The sequence below is a fragment of the Nicotiana attenuata genome, chromosome 3 (assembly GCF_001879085.1).
Source record: "Nicotiana attenuata strain UT chromosome 3, NIATTr2, whole genome shotgun sequence".
In the NCBI taxonomy this organism is placed as follows: Eukaryota; Viridiplantae; Streptophyta; class Magnoliopsida; order Solanales; family Solanaceae; genus Nicotiana; species Nicotiana attenuata.
Window position 1 is genome coordinate 7,753,393 of NC_031991.1, and position 17,587 is coordinate 7,770,979.

General features: G+C 38.0%; 2 protein-coding genes across 4 annotated transcripts; one reads left to right on the plus strand and one right to left on the minus strand.

Annotated features, from left to right (window-relative positions):
- LOC109223269 (protein IQ-DOMAIN 14-like) lies at nt 8,421-12,022 on the plus strand. Of its 3 annotated transcripts, none has more exons than XM_019387511.1 (6): nt 8,421-8,511; nt 8,850-8,960; nt 9,048-9,320; nt 10,334-10,564; nt 10,717-10,848; nt 11,051-12,022. In XM_019387511.1, the coding sequence occupies exons 2-6, from the start codon at nt 8,883-8,885 to the stop codon at nt 11,555-11,557; spliced, it is 1,221 nt and encodes a 406-aa protein (XP_019243056.1). In that variant the 5' UTR covers nt 8,421-8,511; nt 8,850-8,882; the 3' UTR covers nt 11,558-12,022. The 3 variants fall into 3 exon arrangements, with proteins under 3 accessions (XP_019243056.1, XP_019243055.1, XP_019243053.1); XM_019387510.1 differs by lacking the exon at nt 8,421-8,511 and adding an exon at nt 8,533-8,630; XM_019387508.1 differs by lacking the exon at nt 8,421-8,511 and adding an exon at nt 8,664-8,753.
- Nucleotides 12,270-17,475, minus strand: LOC109223270 (DNA repair protein recA homolog 2, mitochondrial-like). Its single transcript, XM_019387512.1, has 7 exons — nt 17,279-17,475; nt 16,069-16,277; nt 15,215-15,302; nt 14,298-14,470; nt 13,959-14,105; nt 13,742-13,876; nt 12,270-13,005 (listed from the first exon to the last, which is right to left on the minus strand). Exons 2-7 carry the CDS (start codon nt 16,171-16,173, stop codon nt 12,703-12,705), a joined length of 951 nt encoding a protein of 316 aa, XP_019243057.1. The 5' UTR covers nt 16,174-16,277; nt 17,279-17,475; the 3' UTR covers nt 12,270-12,702.

Consider the following 17,587-nt stretch of genomic DNA (forward strand, 5'->3'; position numbering starts at 1 on the left):
CTCTGCGGGGCCTGCTGTGGCTGAGGAGTCTGTGGGGGTGCAGCCCTCCCAAGTCTGGGGCAATCCCTCACCACATGGCGTGTGTCACCACACTAAAAACAAGCTCTGGGAGGACGTGGCGGCTATGAATGGCGCTGGCCAGGCCTGCTGAACTGACCACTAGAAGCACCCCGTGCAGGAGGCGCACTAGAGACTGGAGGTGCATAATAAGGCTCCTGAGGCCTAGGTGGAGCTGGAATATCACTGGCTGCTGGAAGAGCTGAATGGATGGGGCGACCCATATGACCCCTACCATGACGACCTGCAGTTGGGGCACGGGCACCAGAAAAATGGCCCGACTCTCGAGACCTCTTGGCCTCCCTCTCCTCCCTGTCCCTAGCATGCATACCCTCAATCCTCCTAGCAATGCTCACCGCCTGTTGATAAGACACATCCGTCTCTAACTCTCGAGCCATGCTAGATCTGATGCTGGGAATAAGCCCCTCAATGAACCGGCGAACCTTCTCGCGGACTGTGGAAACCAGAGCTGGGGCATGTCTAGCCAAGTCAATGTAGCGGACAGCATACTCCGAGACAGTCATGGTACCCTGGCGCAAACGCTCAAAATCCGCACGCCAAGCATCCCTAAGACTCTGGGGAACATACTCCCTCGTGAACATATCTGAAAACTGAGCCCAAGTCAGGGAAGCTGCCTCATCCGGACTGTCTAACTCATAAGCACACCACCACTGATAGGCGGCTCCTCGAAGCTGAAAAGTAGTGAAGGAAACCCCGCTCGATCCTGATATGCTCATAGTGCGGAGGATACGGTAGCACTCCTCCAGAAATCCAAGGCATCCTCTGATGCTAGTCCGCTGAATGTCGGAGGCTGATATTTCTTGAACCTCTCAAGTCTCTTTTGCTCCTCCTCTGAAGTTGCTGCCCTCTCCTCGGGCTAAACTGGTACTGCAGGCGGCGCAAGTATAACCTCTGGGGCTTGCTCAACATGCACTCGCTGCTCAGTAGTGCGGGCGGCGGGAGTCTGTACTCCTCCCCCGGCCTGGGATGTGGCTGCAGCAAGGGAAGCAACCCTGCCTGAGCTAAAGTGGTGTACATGGTCATGAACTGTGCCAAAGTCTCCTGGAGTGCTGGAGTAGTAGTGGCAGACGTATCGGGTGTTTGGACTCCGGCTGGTACTGCTGGTGGTACCTCAGCGGCAGCTCGCGCGGGTGCTCTGGCTGCACCACGAGCGCGGCCTCGGCCTCTACCCAGCTCCGGCCTCTGACGGCTACAGTAGGGGCGTGGGTGCCTGATCCTCTCGGGTAGCGTGTGTCCTCACCATCTGTGAGAGAATAGAAAGACAGAAGTTTAGTTGTGATATCAAGAATCTCGCACGACAAGGAAATCAAATGAGGTGGAATTTTCCTAACAGTTACATAGCCTCCCGTAGATAAGTACAAACGTCTCCGTACCGATCAGCGAGACTCTAATAAACAGGCTGTGTTCCGTGACTCCTATGAACCTAGAGCTATGATACCAACTTGTCACGACCCCAGTTCACCCCCCCTCCCCCCTCCCCCCCCGTGAACATGTCGTGATGGCACCTAGTCTCTACGACTAAGTAAGCCTAACAATGCGGGAAGATAACTAACTTGCGGAATAATAGTCAAAACTAAACAATTTAAAGGAGAAACAGTATATAAAATGCCGCTCGGCATATACAACTCCACATCACAGCATCCTACATTACTATCCCAAAACCCAAAAACTCACGGGAACACAAGCTATGAAGAATACAGTAAAGTGCTCTAATCTCCAGAAATATCTACATCAATAGTACGATAGAAGGGCTAACACTACAGATAGAGTAAAGAAGGAGAATCTTCGGTCTGCGGAAGCGGCAGATGTACCTCGAAGTCTCCAAAATGCTCCCTGCCTTAAGGGTGATACGCCTGGGTGGAAGTACCTGGATCTGCACATGAAAAACATGCGCAGAAAAGGGAATGAGTACACCACAGCGGTACTCAGTAAGTCCCAAGCCTAACCTCGGTTGGGTAGTGACGAGGAACGTCAGGGCCCTACTGAGATATATATATAATATAAAGACAGGGCAATAAGCAGTAAAACTGAGAATCGATAACAAAGATCTACACAGTATATTAATAGTGCGATAATGGAACAGAGATAAAAATAACTACAAGGAAATACCCCTCACAGCAAGATAAATAATCGGGATCTCTTGGTATCCTCAATATACACTCTAGGGATCTCTTGGTATCCCGAGGATCTCTTGGTATCCTCAATATATATGCCAGGGATCTCTTGGTATCCTCAATACATGTGTCAGGGATCTCTGGCTATCCCGCACCTCAATTCAGTCCATAATTACGCACAGGGGATCTCCCGGGATGCCGTCCCGTAGTCCCAATTTAAAACACACAACAACAGCTCAAGGACATCAAAATAAATACAAAGTCCGTAATGAGTAAACAGTAAATTCTAGCCTAACATGCTTCACGTAATGCAATTAAGGCAGTTTAAGCAAATAGGCAATTAATTCAACTAATCATACTCTTCTAAACTAACACAGGCTATATTTGCATATCGAATAAAGCAAATAAGAAAAGAACTCAGTATAAGTACTTAAAGTAAACCAGATTTTCAACAATTAGCTCAAGTACGCGCTCGTCACCTCACGTACAAGGCATTCAATTACCAAATATCATATCCTAAGGGGAGAGGGTCCCCCACACAAGGTTAGACAAGCCACTTACCTCGAACCGGCTCCAAAATCAACTCGAAACCACACGTTTGCCACGAGTATCCGACTCCAAATGGCCCAAATCTATTCAATTCAATTACATATCGTAAATAACATCTCAAGAAACCGATTCTACGATTTAATTCAAAGCTAAGACGCGAAATTAGGCAAAATGACCAAAATGCCCCTCAGGCCAATGTCTCGGAATCGGATGAAATTAACATATTCAGAACCCCCGTACTCTCACGAGTCTAACCATGTAAAAATCTCTCAAATCGGAGATCAAACACCCACTCAAAACTCAATAATTTGGTCAAGGAAGTTTTACCAATTTTTCACTCAAAATCCGAAATTAAAGGAAGAATTCATGATTAGATTAGTAGGTTATAAGCAAAAAGGAGTATAGAATCGTTACCCAATCGTTGTCCCTGAAAACCCTCAAAATCTCCCTCAAATCCGAGCTCCCAAGCTTGTGTTTTGATAAAAATGGCTAACCCTCGGATTTTGAAATGTTTATACTGCCCAGGTATTGGTTCAATGCGATCGCAGGAATTTGAATGCGATCGCGAAGGGTAAATTTTAAAGGTTCCAAAATTGGTCTATGCGAACGCGGCCCCTAGCCTGCGAATGCAGAAGAGAAAGAAATAGACGTACGTGATCGCGAACAGGGCCACGCGATCGCGAACAGGAAAATGCAAGGAATTACCAGATCCTAATTTCTACTATGCGAACGCGGGAGTACAATTGCGAACGCGAAGAAGGAAAAAGCTGACTTCCGCGATCGCGAACCAGGTAATGCGATCGCCTAGAAAAAAAATATCACCCTCCGAATTTACACTATGCGATCGCGTAGGGACAGCTGCGATCGCAGAGAAGGAAGGTCTGCAACAGACCTGAACAGAAATCTGCAACTTTTTACAACTCAAAAATGCCCCGTTGAGCATCCGAAACACACCCGAGGCTGCCGGAACCTCAACCAAACCTACGGACACATCCCATAACATCATTCAAACTTGTACCAATCCTTAAACCACCTAAAACAACGTCGGAAACTCGAATTAATCAAGGATTTAAGCCTAAGAACTTCATATTCTCTCAAAATACGCTTTCGATCAAAAACCTAACCAAAACACGTCCGAATGACTTGAAATTTTGCACACACATCCCAAATGACATGACGGAGCTACTGCAACTTCCGGAATTCCATTCCAACCCTCGGATCAAAATCTCACTATCGGACCGGAAACTTCAAAAATTCAAACTTCGGCATTTCAAGCCTAAATTAGCTACGGACCTCCAAAACACATTCCGAACACACTCCTAACCCCGAAATCACCTAACGGAGCTAACGGAACCATCGTATTTCCATTTCGAGGCTGTCCTCATACTGTTCCGACTATGGTCAGTTTTCCACCACTTAAGCTCTCATTTAGGAACTAAGTGTCCCAAAACTCTCCGAAACTCAAGACTGAACATCCCGACAAATCAAAATAGCAGAAATAAACTTGGGGAAAGCAGTTAATAGGGGATCGGGGCGTAAATTTCAAAAACGACCGGCCGGGTCGTTACAGAGGACTGAGGGATTGTTTCTCTGAGAGGATGCATTGATTTCATTATTGTTGCACTTCAACTGTCATACTGTCATATATCACTGTTTTGGAAATTTCTGAAAGATATTATCTTCTGTTTTAGACGAACTTGATATGAAATTACTGTTTGAGTTTTAAATATTGACTTGAAAGCACGCCTACCTTCTTATGTTGGAAATTATGGTAATTGGACTTAGCTGTGAAGCTCGTCACTATCTTCAGCTCTTTATTTAGTATTCTTACACTATCTTCAGCTCTTTGTTTAGTATTCTTAATTGTTGAGTTGGTTGTACTCATACTACACCCTGCACCTCATGTGCAGATCCAGATACTTCTGGACACGGCAATTGCTAGTTTTTCGGAGCTTTATCCGTCGGAGACTATCGAGGTAGCTTCTTGGCATCCGCAGACCTTGACTCTTCTTCCTTTCATTTATTTGTACTGTTCTATATTTCCAAATTGTGTTCTATCAACCAGACTATGTTATCATTAGATGCTCATTGTACTTAGTGACATCGGGTTTTGAGAGTGTTTTATGTCGGTATTTATGAGATTTTCGTATTCACTTTAAATATTATATTTTCAAACTTAAAAGGAAATTGTGATTTATTGAGGTTGTCGGCTTGCCTAGTATCGAGATAGGCACCATCACAACAGGTGAGATTTGGGGCGTGACATAAGTAATTGGTACTTGTTTTAATAGTTTTGAGTTAGTACGAATTTTGAATTAGTGTTATGAACTAGTTTGTATGTTTAAGTTATTTTAATTTAGTTATGTTGACCTGAGCGATTTTGGTTTTAATGATTAACAAAGGAACACATGCATGAACCAGGTCCATGGATACTACGATCAGATTCAAGCAAAAAGGCATGCACGTGCAAGGGATAAGTATAAGTGCATTTCTGATAATCCCTAAATAAAAATATTTAATATTTTATAAGGAGAAAGACTCCTTACTTGAAGAGAACTCTATCTAAGATAAAGAAAGAGTTAGAAGTTGAAGTTAACTAGAACTCTTCCACCAAGGATGAGTAAAGCATTAAACCTCTAGCTAATCCTTATTTTACTAACTCTATAAATATAAGTTTGTTCTCTTTTACAGGCGATGCACACGTACTAAAGTAAAAGCAGGATTGAGAGCAAATAGCAAGGCATTAGTTTTGTGAACAATTCCTGTGAGATACAAGAATGCGATCCTGTAGCTACACGAACCAGATTGAAGAACCAGTTCCATAAAGAGTTCTATGTGTCTGTTTTTAATTCTAGTTCAAGTGTAGTAGGAGCTTTTGAGTTGTACCTTTCAGCTTTTCTTAGAAGCATTTGTACTAAGTACCCAAGTTGTATCATTCAAGTTAAAGTTAACTTGAAGTAGTCGCAACAGATTGTGGCATGCTGCTACAAAGGTTAGAGTTAATTCTTAGGTTTGCAAGAGGTGGTAAACTCGAGTTGTATTGTCAAGTTAGAGTTAACTTGAAGTAGTCGCAACAGCCTGTGGCTTGTTGCTACAAGGGTTAGAGTTAATCCTTAGGTTTGCAAGAGTTTGTCTACATTGTTGTTTGGCTCAGAGTTATAGTGAAGTGAAGTGTTTGGGAAAAATCCTACTGGGTAGTAGGTTGTGGTTTTTCACCTTTTGAGTTGTGTCCAAGTAAAAATCCTTGTATCATTTACTTTCTGCATTTCTTTATTCCGCAATAGTAGCGTAAGGAACACATAAAAGAATCAGGTCCTTCGATAATCTAGTGCGCGTGAAAATTGGGTATCACACAAATCACTCTCCCTCCTGTATGGTATTGAAATATAAAATAACAAGTGTGAACTATTTGACTGGTTTAGTTTTTTTTGGTTGGAGATTGCTGTATTTTTTGGTGGAGATTGATGTAATTGTGTTGGATGTTTTGGTTATTATTATTAGTTGGAGGTTTTTGTTGTTTGGCAGCAAAATAGTACTGGACCTGTAGCTGTTTGTATGTATATTTTTGTTTGGCAGGTAGTGTAGCTATAAAACAAGTACTGCCTGCTAGTTTTTATCCAGAAAATTGATCAATGTATGTTGGTTAATTAATATAAAATTAGTAGAATTGTTAAATACCGAGAGAATTCAGCTGGTTATTTGGCAAAAAATATAACAATGGTTAAATACCGATCGAATTTGATTGATTATTTGGTAAAGAATAGAAATTGTTAAATACCCCGTAAATGGTCGGTTAATTGGCCAAAAAAATAAAATTCAAAATAAATCAATTGAAATTGGTCGATTATCTTATTATATTATTCTAAAAATATGTAGTTAGAAACTGACCGGCTTCGACCGATTATCTTATTATATTCATAAATTTTGACTTCATAAATCGACCGATTTCAGTTGGTATCGTTATTTTGCCCGTCGATTTTAACCGATTTTCAATAGTGTATAATTTTTTATTTGCTTGGTGGATAAGGAAGAGAGAATATAGCTTGTTATAAATTACCAAGAGAAGTTATCGGGCTGTAATCTAGTTGAACAGTTCAACACATTGTGAAAATTTCGAAATTTGGAATCATTCCATGAGCTGATAATGACACGAGTTAGAGCTTTACAGCTTGTTTGGATGGTTGTTACGTATCGTTTCATAATGTATCATATCGTATTATATTGTATTGTACAATGTTTGGATGGATTGTGTCGTTTTGGCGTCGTTTCATGGTATCACGCACCTGTGATATGATGAATAAACTTGCAATATTATAAAGAAAAATTATGATACGGTATATAAAAAGGTAGGGTAAATGATAATATAAAATTATTTAATAATAATGAAGGGTGAGATTTAGAGAAAAACACAAGGAAACGACGCGACCACACCAAATCGGTCGTTACATAAAGTGACACATTTCATCGTTACGTAACGACGAATTTAAAGATGCGATACAATAAAATTTAAGTAACAATCAAAACAAATATTGTATTTAAAATAACAATACGATACGATAGGTAACAACCATCCAAACAAGCTGTTAATGCGGGAGGGAGGATTTATATTACCGACACTAACTTGTTTGGAGCAAAAGCTTAGTCATTCTTATTATTGTTATGAGCTGATGTTAAAAGTTTTATTCCAATAGCCTATTTTCAAGACCAGCAATGACCTTGAGATAGATGGTGATGCTAGGAATAGAAAGATTTATATTAGTCAAAACCAATCATTGTCCTAGACCCTAATTTCATAACAAGTAAGAATTAAAATATTACAATAAATAATAATAGTTACATCTCAGTTCCAAGTTAGTTGAGATTAACATATGTGAAGAAAGAAAATGAGTTTGTTATCCAATATGTGAATAAATATGCAATATTTTTAAATATTGTCCTCTAGCATAATTTCTGATAGTAGTAAGTAGTAACTATTATAAATAACTGAAATTCACCTTTATCCCTAATAAGGCTTACCAAAAACTCCTAGAAAAAGACAAATTAAAGAATAAAAAATACAAAAATCACGGTAGACACTCAAATTTTAACAGATCAAGAAAAATCCTAAATTCAAGACAACTCTTGAAATATTAGGAGTCTATTAGGATTACTTGGTGGCTACTCTACTCATACCCTAATTTATGCATATAAATAAGGCTACATATGTACTTCAAAGACATCTCAACAGTTCCATAAACTCTCGGAATATGCACAAAGAGATCAAATATGAGATCTCCGAAATTCCATGAAACTCTTGAAATATTCATTAAGAGATCAAATACATGTGAAATATGTCTCGAGGGAAGAATCAAGGGATAAACAGAGTTGTAACCTACAATGTTTATCAATAAAATCCGTTTTCCTTTATAGTTGTTTGTGATTGCAGTTTTATTTTTCTCCGGATAAATTTGTTGCAAACAACCACCAAATCCTTTTCTTTGGCAATTGAATGCAAAGAGTAATTACCCAGGTTAAATCAGTAAATTTAAAAGCAGAAAAAGACATTTGAAAAAGTCAGTTCTCAGTTAGGAAAATGACAGTTAGAGAAGAGGGGGAAAGGGAGCAAAAGAAGAGGGCCTTTTATTATTATTATTATGTTAAAAAACCAAAAGTACTTTAACATAATTGAAACATCAATTCTTTTTTCCTGAGCACTTTGTCTAAACTTAGCTTTTCACTCTTCCATTTCATATTCCACAGCACATGGTATGCTTCTCAAAGCATAAGTGAGGTCAGTATTACTCCTTGTTGGATATAAGATACATGCATTAGGGGAGAAAATTTAAACAACAATTATTATGGCAAGACTTGTTGTTTGATGTTTACCAATTTTGCATGTCCATAAAATTGGTATGTTCCTTAAATTTTCTGCTAACTCAAAGTTTTGTATCTATTATTATTTCCAAGAGTTCAACAACATTTAGCTGTTATCATAAGAAATGTCCTTTTGTGAAAATGAACAATTCTGCTGATGTGAGACAGTTTGTTGTTTTCATATTGTAGCTTTACACTTTTTTGTTTTATTCTATAGAATAGAAATGCATCTGAAATTCTGCTCTCCCTCTTCAGTACACAGAAATTGGTTTACTTATGAATTTCTAAATGGGAAAGCGAAGAAATTGGTTTACTTTTGTCAAGAGACTTTTCATTCCTGAGACAAAACCAACAGCTGATCAAAAGGTTTGAATTTCAAGATTCTCTGTAGCTTACTAGTGAGTTTTTAATCTTTGGATTTCTAAATTTGGAAATTATGAAAATTATTTTCAGAAACCAAAGAAATGGAAATGTTTTTTTGGAAGGTGCAAGTTGAGGAAATGTATTGCTATAGAAGCACCTGAGAAAACATTAAATGAGGCAAAAGAAGAGCAGAGGAAACATGCTTTGGCTGTAGCTATAGCAACAGCAGCAGCTGCTGAGGCTGCTGTTGCTGCTGCTAATGCTGCTGCTGATGTTATCCGTCTAACGAATGCTCCAAATGAATTCAAAACGAAACGTAAAGATGCTGCCATTAAAATCCAAAGTGCTTATCGCGGCCACCTGGTAAGCATCATCTCTCGTGTTTCTTGAAATTTTACTTAGTCCATAGTCTATTTAGTGTTTTTGCTCCTGCAATTCCATTATCAACTTGTTTTGGACTTCCATTTGACTGCATTAGGTTGAGTATTAGCTAATAATTCATCACTAAACTTAGATAGAAACTGCAAGTCATTGCTATAAGCGTCTTGAAGATCTTCATATAACCAACCATTTATTGATAAGTTGACAAGACAAACTTTCCAAGATTATTCCAATCTTTTGTTGAGAATTTAAGTAGTAACTTGTAAATTAAAGGGCGAAGGCGCGAATCAAGTAAAAAACCAAAGAGTCATCTTTGGGGGCTACTATGCATCTTTATTCTTAGTAGGGTGTAAGGGCAGGCATGGATATAGCAGGATTTGAACCTGCGACCGTGATGTTGACAGCCAAATGCTCTACTAACTGAGCCATACACCCAAAAAAAAAAACATGTAGCAGTAAATAAGGATCGTTAAAAAGCAGGCCCCTCTTCTTCTAGAGGAGCACGGCTTTTGAGCCCGTTTGGATAGGCTTAAAAAAATGGCTTTTCAGCAAAAATAGGTTTTAAGCCAAAAAACAATATAAGTTGAAGTTGCCCAACTTATTGCTTTTGATTTGTTTTAAGCAGTTTTCAACTTATTTTAAGTATTTTTTAACTTTACCAAACACCGAACAAAACTAAAAAGAGCTTAAAAGTTTATTTGACCAGCTTAAAAGCCAACCCAAACACCCTCTTTGTATGAGACTCGCACTGCAGAGTAAGTGGAGAAAACCTCAGGTTGCACCGAGTCTTTGCCTCCCCCCGGGTAATCTATCACCTCGGTTGGGAAGAAAAGCTTTTTTGTTGTCGGAAAATCTCTCTTCACTTAATTAAACTCTTCCCTTACATAGCTAGGCACAATTTTTAAGAATATATTATGCTTGTTTTTATGGCTACTTAGTTATTCTTTTCATTTTCACTTATCAAAACTTCTCTAACCTTGTGGAATGTTGTGTAGGCAAGGAAAGCATTAAGTGCTCTAAAGGGACTAGTGAAGCTTCAAGCAGTGATTCGAGGTGAAATTGTGAGAAGAAGACTCATTGCCAGATTGAATTTCATGTTGCCTCTTCAAAAGCCAAAGGCAAGAGTTTATCAAATTAGACTCCCTACTTTAGAAGATTATCACGACTACAGCGACAAGAAACTCATTAATAGCCCAAACGAGAGCATGAAATCTAAAGGATTAAAGGTAAGAAAAATCATTCTACTTTTCTCTATGATTCAATGAAAAGGAAATTGATTTTGCTTGTCCAAAATGATAAAGTTTATCTAGTTTTTTGCAGTTTGAAGATTGTCATTCATCTGTTTTCATATTTGTAATATGGTTTTGGTCATTTGCAGCTTAAATGCAAGAGCCATAGGACTTGGGATTTCAACTTGGCTTCAGTACAAGACACTGAAGCCATGTGGTCAAGAAGAGAAGAAGCCATTACCAAAAGAGAGCATTTGATGAAATACTCGTTTTCACATCGGGTAACTTCACTTGCATTTGTGTTCTCTCACTCCTCTGTTAATAAAATAAGATTTAACTTATATACGCTATAGCAGGTAGTTTGTCTCTTTTTCCACGTTACTAATCTCACTTTTTACAGACGGTTACTTGTACTTATCTTTTAGGTAACCTGATCGTCAGTGTATAGAAGTTACATGTTTACATTATATTGCTTCTTTTCAGGAGAGAAGAAATGATCAAACTTTAGAGGAATTATTAACCAGCAAGAAAAACCGAAGAAGCTGCAGGTTTGATCATCAGTTGGCAGAAATTGAGGCACCAAGAAAAGCAGAGTTATTCGATCAATTTACAGACTCAAATGTTCCTCTAGCTGACATGAACGGAATGACGACTGAACTTAAAGTGAGGAAAGTGATTAGATCAGATTTCATAGAGGAACTACATTCTCCTTCTTCACTACCAAGAAGATCATTTTCTAATGTAAAACAAAAATCAAATGTTGATGTTAACTCTTTACCAAATTCTCCTATATTTCCTACTTACATGGCTGCCACAGAATCTGCAAAGGCAAAAACAAGGTCAATGAGCACGCCGAAGCAACACCTAAGGTTACACGAAACATATTCTTCAGGTCAACATTCTCCTTACAAGCTCAAGGTTTCCTCTTGGAATTCATTTAATGGTGAAATGAATGACAGTACCAGAAAGAGCAGAACTTGTAGCAGATAGCTCTGAGTGTATTACCAAGATTGAAGAAATACGTTTTTTCTAGATCCTATATTTGCTATCAAGCATATTCTAGATGAACATTGCTACCTCCTACTAACACAAGTACTGAGTAACTCTGTCCACCAAACATGAGTGTCGTACATTATTGACGTGTTCTATTCAGTACTTCCAACAAAGGAAAGCAGAAAACTCCTAAATTTGCACCATTACTTCTGGACTTGAAAACAATCAGAAAATGAAGCTGCTTGAGTAATCTATCCACAGTTGATTGATGAAAGCCAGTGCACATCTTTTGTTACTGGATTAACACTTCAGAGACTTGCCACAATGTGTATATAGTTCAAAGTTTGTTATTCCTTGTTTTATTTATTTAATTTTTTGTGTGAGTTGAGTATGTTAGGCAGAAATTTTTTGATGTTGTTTGGTGGCCTTTTACCTGGAAACATTTCTAAGTTTGGTATTTGATTAGGGGCTTAGTCTGTGTCTGCTATATTTACTTAGCTTAATTTCTTTTGGTTTCTTTCTTTAAACCAAAGATTACTTTTCTATTATTTCATGTAAAATTCTTTGAAGAATAAACTTACACATTACTTAAGTCTTCTCTTTCCGATTACACCTGATTTCGAAACTAAAGAAAATGGATTGAACCAACCGAAAGTAGACGAAAAAGCATTTTGATATGTAAGATTACTGACAGATAAACAAACCAAAATTGACAAAAAAATGGTAGTTTGGTTGCCTGTTTGGTGAATATAGTCTGAAATGCTTCTTAGTTTCAGGCCTCTTTAATATTTTGATCTTCATCAAACAAACCAGAAATATAAGCCTCAAAATTTGCCTCTTGATGAAGGACAGTAGAAGTAGCTCCTCCTCTATGTTTTGAACTAAAGATAAAACACAGTCCAGAAACAACTCTGGTGATCTCACATCTCGAAACAAAATAAAATATATACTTGACCATAAGACAGAAAGAAGATTCACAAATATTGCATAGCATGGTTGCTGCAGATGCTCCACAGAGGAAATAAACGCCCAGTTGGTCCTTGCTCATTAACACAGCTTTCCTTCGGCAGGCATTAGCACGATACTGTTGCAGGACGAGGCAGCAAAATTTTTGGAGTTGATTAAAACCAGAAACTGACTATCTAATCAGTTATTTTTACCATCTTGTTCACAAATAGCTGATCTCTTAAAGTATCGACTATCTTAGCTAAAACAGCGCCATTGGCAGCTAGATAATCTTCAGCATCCTGTCTACTGTTTAAAACCTCTCCATCTATGAAGTAGCTCCCTCCCTCTTTCAGAATGACTTCATGTTCACAAGCCAATTCCAAAACCTCAGATTTTATGCAAAAGCCTCCCCCAAACTGTATCCTAAGTTCAGCTTCTGTTGCTGCAGGAGCTAGCTTATTTTTAACCACTTTGACACAGATCCCAAGACCAGTAATCTGGAAAAAAAATCGAGCCAAGCTCTAGTTAAAAGATAACTAATAAAGTAAGTGACAAAACAACATCACTTAAACTCATCTCTGACAAGTCCATTGGAAACAAAGGATATTACAAAACAAAGACAAGCAGGTAAAGAGTTCTCTTTTTATTTATTTTTCCCTGGGGTGAATGTAAGGATTAAGAACGGAGACATGACGCCCAGAGAGATTCACACTATAGAACAGCAGAAGGAGCAGAAGCTCTTTCCAGTTTTGCTAGAGGGAGTGAATAGTACAGTAATAGCACGTGTACACAATTTAAGAAAAAGTCATAAGCCAATGTTCTGGATCACAGATTGAGAGGTGTTCCAATCTGAAAATAATACATACTGTAAATGACTAATAGCTCATACTCGCGTCTATTTGATTAGCTTCTAGCCAATGAGCATCTCAAACATCCAAATGAAGTAGTTTCATATGTTCTCTTCAACAATTAACACACACATGTCTGGGTCCGATGGCATAACTTAAATGATTTTAAGCTTTTTACCCTGATGACTTCAGTTGTTTATTTGATTAATTATGTTTTCTAAAAAAAAAAAATTAAACTGTCAGTAGGGAAATAGCATTTTCTCCTTCTCATGCTCATAAGAAAGAGAGCGGAATGACAGATTCGGAATAATTCATATCATAATTGGGTTACTAAAATATATTTCTGAAGGCACGAACCAATGAGTCAAAAACATGAAATATTTACCTTATCACTGGTCTTAAGCAATTGTTTTCTAATCGTTCTAAGCCGTACAGCAGCATAAAAAGGCAAAGCATTTCCACCACAAGTTACTTCCTCCATACGCCCTGAGCCTCGAGCTAATCCTTTGTTCGATCTTACCTAAATAGAGGTCAGATCAGTATGCCAGCTGTAACAGAAAACGGATAGCAAGATATAATGTGTTCTAGTAACCAGAACAAACCTGATTAACGAAAATAATTAGTGTGCTAGAGTTGCATAACGAATAATGAATTTTACGTAGTGCTTGTGTCATTATCTTTGATTGTAAGCCTTTAGGAGAGTCACCTAAAGTAGCATCAAGCTCAAGTCGGGGAACAAGAGCTGCCACCTGTTAAAAGAAAACAATTGAAAAAATAAAACTAGAAATTTCAATTAGCAATTTGAGTCTAGGGGATCAATATGATGAAGTAATAGGTTGGTAAATTAGAGAAAATACAAGAATGAAAAAGGGAATTGTTGACAAATACTGGGAAAATTGGAGCAAATAAATCAGCCTTGAATTATAAAGGGAAGCACTTACACTATCAACCACAATTACATCCATGGATCCACTTTTTGTCAGGGTATCAACAATACTCAGCAGATTCTCAGCAGAATCTGGCTGTGAAATAAGGAGATTTTCTACATTAACACCTATTGCTTCAGCAAGAGAGGGGTTCATTCCATTTTCGACATCCAGGTATGCACAGTAACCTATCAGTACAAAGATAATAGGATGAGAGGAAACTAATTTGAAAATTGTTTGGGGAAGGAAAAACTGAAATGATTGTAAACATTTCACACTTACCATTCTGGATATCATTATCTCATGCTAAACAATGAAATGTTTCCTTCCAAAAGGTAAATCATCCTTATCGTTGAGAGCTAGAACCACTTTCTTATTTACTCTTCATTAGTTTCTTTTAAGTAATTAGGTTGGAAAGAATATAGATTGCACAATGACCATGAGTACATCTGCAGATCAAAATGTTTAATATCACTACTGTCTAAGGTCGTTTTTTAAATCCTTATGTGGTGCCCCTTGTTTCAAGCGGTATCACTTTTTGTGTCAAACTAAATCAAATAAGATCTAGTTGTTTTCTAATCAAAATTCAAGAAGAAGATTAGAACAAAAGTAGTCTTTTCTTGAGAGTTCTGCGATATATTCATTCTCAAAAAAAAAAAAAAAAAAAAGAGTTCTGCGACATATAAAACTAAGAAGCACTCAATCCATTTCTTAGCCAATGTAGTAAGCTCATCTATATAAGCACGAAAAATTTGCAGCCATGAGAACTATGCAAAAGAAAAAAGTAAGGATAGTACCCAATTGGAAAAGATAAAGTTTCCGTTCATTCTATCAGTGGATGCTATTTGAAAGAAAACAAAAGCATACAATATGAATAAATAATAAGCTAGGAAAACATAAGGTGAATAGTAAAAGGTCGTTAAATTATTCACCTCCAAGCTTTTGAGCCTCTTTAATTACATGAAGGGCAAGTGTTGTCTTCCCAGATGCTTCTTGTCCATAAATTTCAACAATTCTTCCCTTTAGAAGAAAATTCAAATGAACAGCAAGTGTTAATACCCGCAACATCCTTGTTACAACAACAATATCATAGTACTTTGATTTAGATAAGCAACAGGCACTAAAATCATTATACAGATCACTATAAATTTAAAACACACAAAGAAGTACTTTGATCCAGAGAAGCAACACACGCTGTGATTTCATAACTAATAATCCCCGGAAACTACTATGCTACTGGAAGAACCCTTCCCCAGAGAAAAGGAACTATGGTTACAAATGGCATTAGCATCTTCCTATTGTTAAATGACATATATTCATTTGGTGAAGCCTCACAGCAGAAAAGAAGGAGAATGCTCTAGGCACATGACTATCCTCAGACAATTATGCCACTGAAAGCCAATAAAAAACACTTCTAATTGGATGCTAGCCTTAAACAATCCGGTTGAGAACAGTAGCTGATTTATAAATCCAATACGGTTATTTTCAAGATAAGTTAAGACAAATATAGACTATACTGTCCTAATCCTCTCCGTTCAAAAGAAACTAAAGTCTGGCAAAGGAAAATTGCAAACCTTAACAACAAAAATGCTTCAAGAGATCAGACATTCATGGCCCTTTGCACATACAGGAAAACAGAAAATCAGCCATTACTTGTTTGGGATTACAAAATTTAGAGAACAACACATCAGCACTACATGAAGACCCCATTTATGCAACCGGTATCGGAGACAAAATCCACATTGGAAATAAGCACATCTAATGTAATCACTTTATATAAAATCACCTTGGGTAGTCCTCCAATCCCAAGTGCTAGATCAAGCCTCAACGAGCCAGTAGGTACAACAGGTGCACGTCGTCTAGCACCAAAGAAGCGCTGCAAGGACAACATTGATTCTTTGCCAAAATCGCCTACAAGCTGCGAGAGGGCCGAGCGCAATGCAGTGGCTTTCTCTGATGTTTTGGTATCATCTTGGATATCATCAAATTCACCTTCTGAGATTCAACAAAAAACAAGGTTGGAGTTATTAAGAGACACCTGAATGCTCGAGGAGCATGATATACGATGAAGCCACAAAAAGATTTCATGCAGTTTAACACCAATAGGTAACTCCAACCTAAAACTGTACTTGGAGACAAGCAATTGGTTTGGCAGCATACAATAAAGCATTATCGTACACACATTTACTAGTTGAGAACATAATCTCGTCCTATTTCCTATTTGTCGAGTTTTCTGCCAAATAATTGCTCTTTGATTTGCAAGTGAATTGATATTTTACCGCAATAAGTATTATGTTTCATACTAAATCGAAACATATATAGTAATACCACACAATTAGTAAATGCAAAACAAATTTTACCAAGCAGAGTTCTTAAAAAAAATTGACCAAGCAGACTTGTGGATACCTGTGCTACATAGCTGAGAATGAGTTGCCATGGTAAACAGCTACTATCGACTAAAAATCAACATGTTCAATATTTTTGGCGGAACAGAATAATTCTTCCTCCTAATCTCAATATATTAAGGATTGATGTCTACAACTAACCTCTTGTAATCATTGACTAATCAAGAAACAAGATGTTTAGAAAAATTTAACTCTGTGTAACTCTATAACCCATATTATTCACTCTCTTTTCTCCCCTTTCCTAGTCAGTGTTATTCGGATAAGATAGAATAACACAAGAAAGCTTCACATGGGGATTAAGCATACAAATGTCAAGAAGGGACTCAAGGAGAAAACCTACTATATAATTCTAACCTGGAAACATGGAAATCGAAAAGTTTGAAAGACTAGATACAAATGGTATGCATAACACAAAAGCACCAGACAATTACAGAACTTGCAACCAAGCATTTTATAATATAATTTTCTAATTGTTCCAAAGTCTTATAATATATCAAATTCAATTTTTGCGTTCGGGAAGGATGAATCGCTCCCCAAAAGGAATCTATTGATTTTCTCCCAATTGGTTGGACTGTAGGTGCGATGATTTACTTCACGAGCGAGGTCTATGGTTCAAGTCCAGGATGGCCCAGGGAAAAGAATAGAAGAAGAATCCGACTACTTCATTCATGCTCCACTTGGCTCAGGGGAGATATAGCTCAGTTGGTAGAGCTCCGCTCTTGCAATTGGGTCGTTGTGATTACGGGTTGGATGTCTAATTGTCCAGACGGTAATGATAGTATCATGTACCTGAACGGTAGCTCATTTTTATAATTAATGGGGAAGAGGAACGGAACGTGCCACTGAAACACTCTACTGAGACAAAGATGGGCTGTCAAGAAAGTAAAGGAGGTAGCCCCC

What these genes read in the sequence shown, in the direction of transcription:
- LOC109223269 (XM_019387511.1), top strand. Translation starts at nt 8,883, where the DNA reads ATGGGAAAGCGAAGAAATTGGTTTACTTTTGTCAAGAGACTTTTCATT. An exon ending in TGAAATCTAAAGGATTAAAG is followed by an intron (nt 10,565 to 10,716) that starts GTAAGAAAAATC and finishes GGTCATTTGCAG; the next exon opens with CTTAAATGCAAGAGCCATAG. An exon ending in AATACTCGTTTTCACATCGG is followed by an intron (nt 10,849 to 11,050) that starts GTAACTTCACTT and finishes GCTTCTTTTCAG; the next exon opens with GAGAGAAGAAATGATCAAAC.
- LOC109223270 (XM_019387512.1), bottom strand. Translation starts at nt 16,173, where the DNA reads ATGTTGTCCTTGCAGCGCTTCTTTGGTGCTAGACGACGTGCACCTGTT. An exon ending in AGAGGCTCAAAAGCTTGGAG is followed by an intron (nt 14,471 to 15,214) that starts GTGAATAATTTA and finishes TTGTACTGATAG; the next exon opens with GTTACTGTGCATACCTGGAT. An exon ending in ATGTAATTGTGGTTGATAGT is followed by an intron (nt 14,106 to 14,297) that starts GTAAGTGCTTCC and finishes TTCTTTTAACAG; the next exon opens with GTGGCAGCTCTTGTTCCCCG.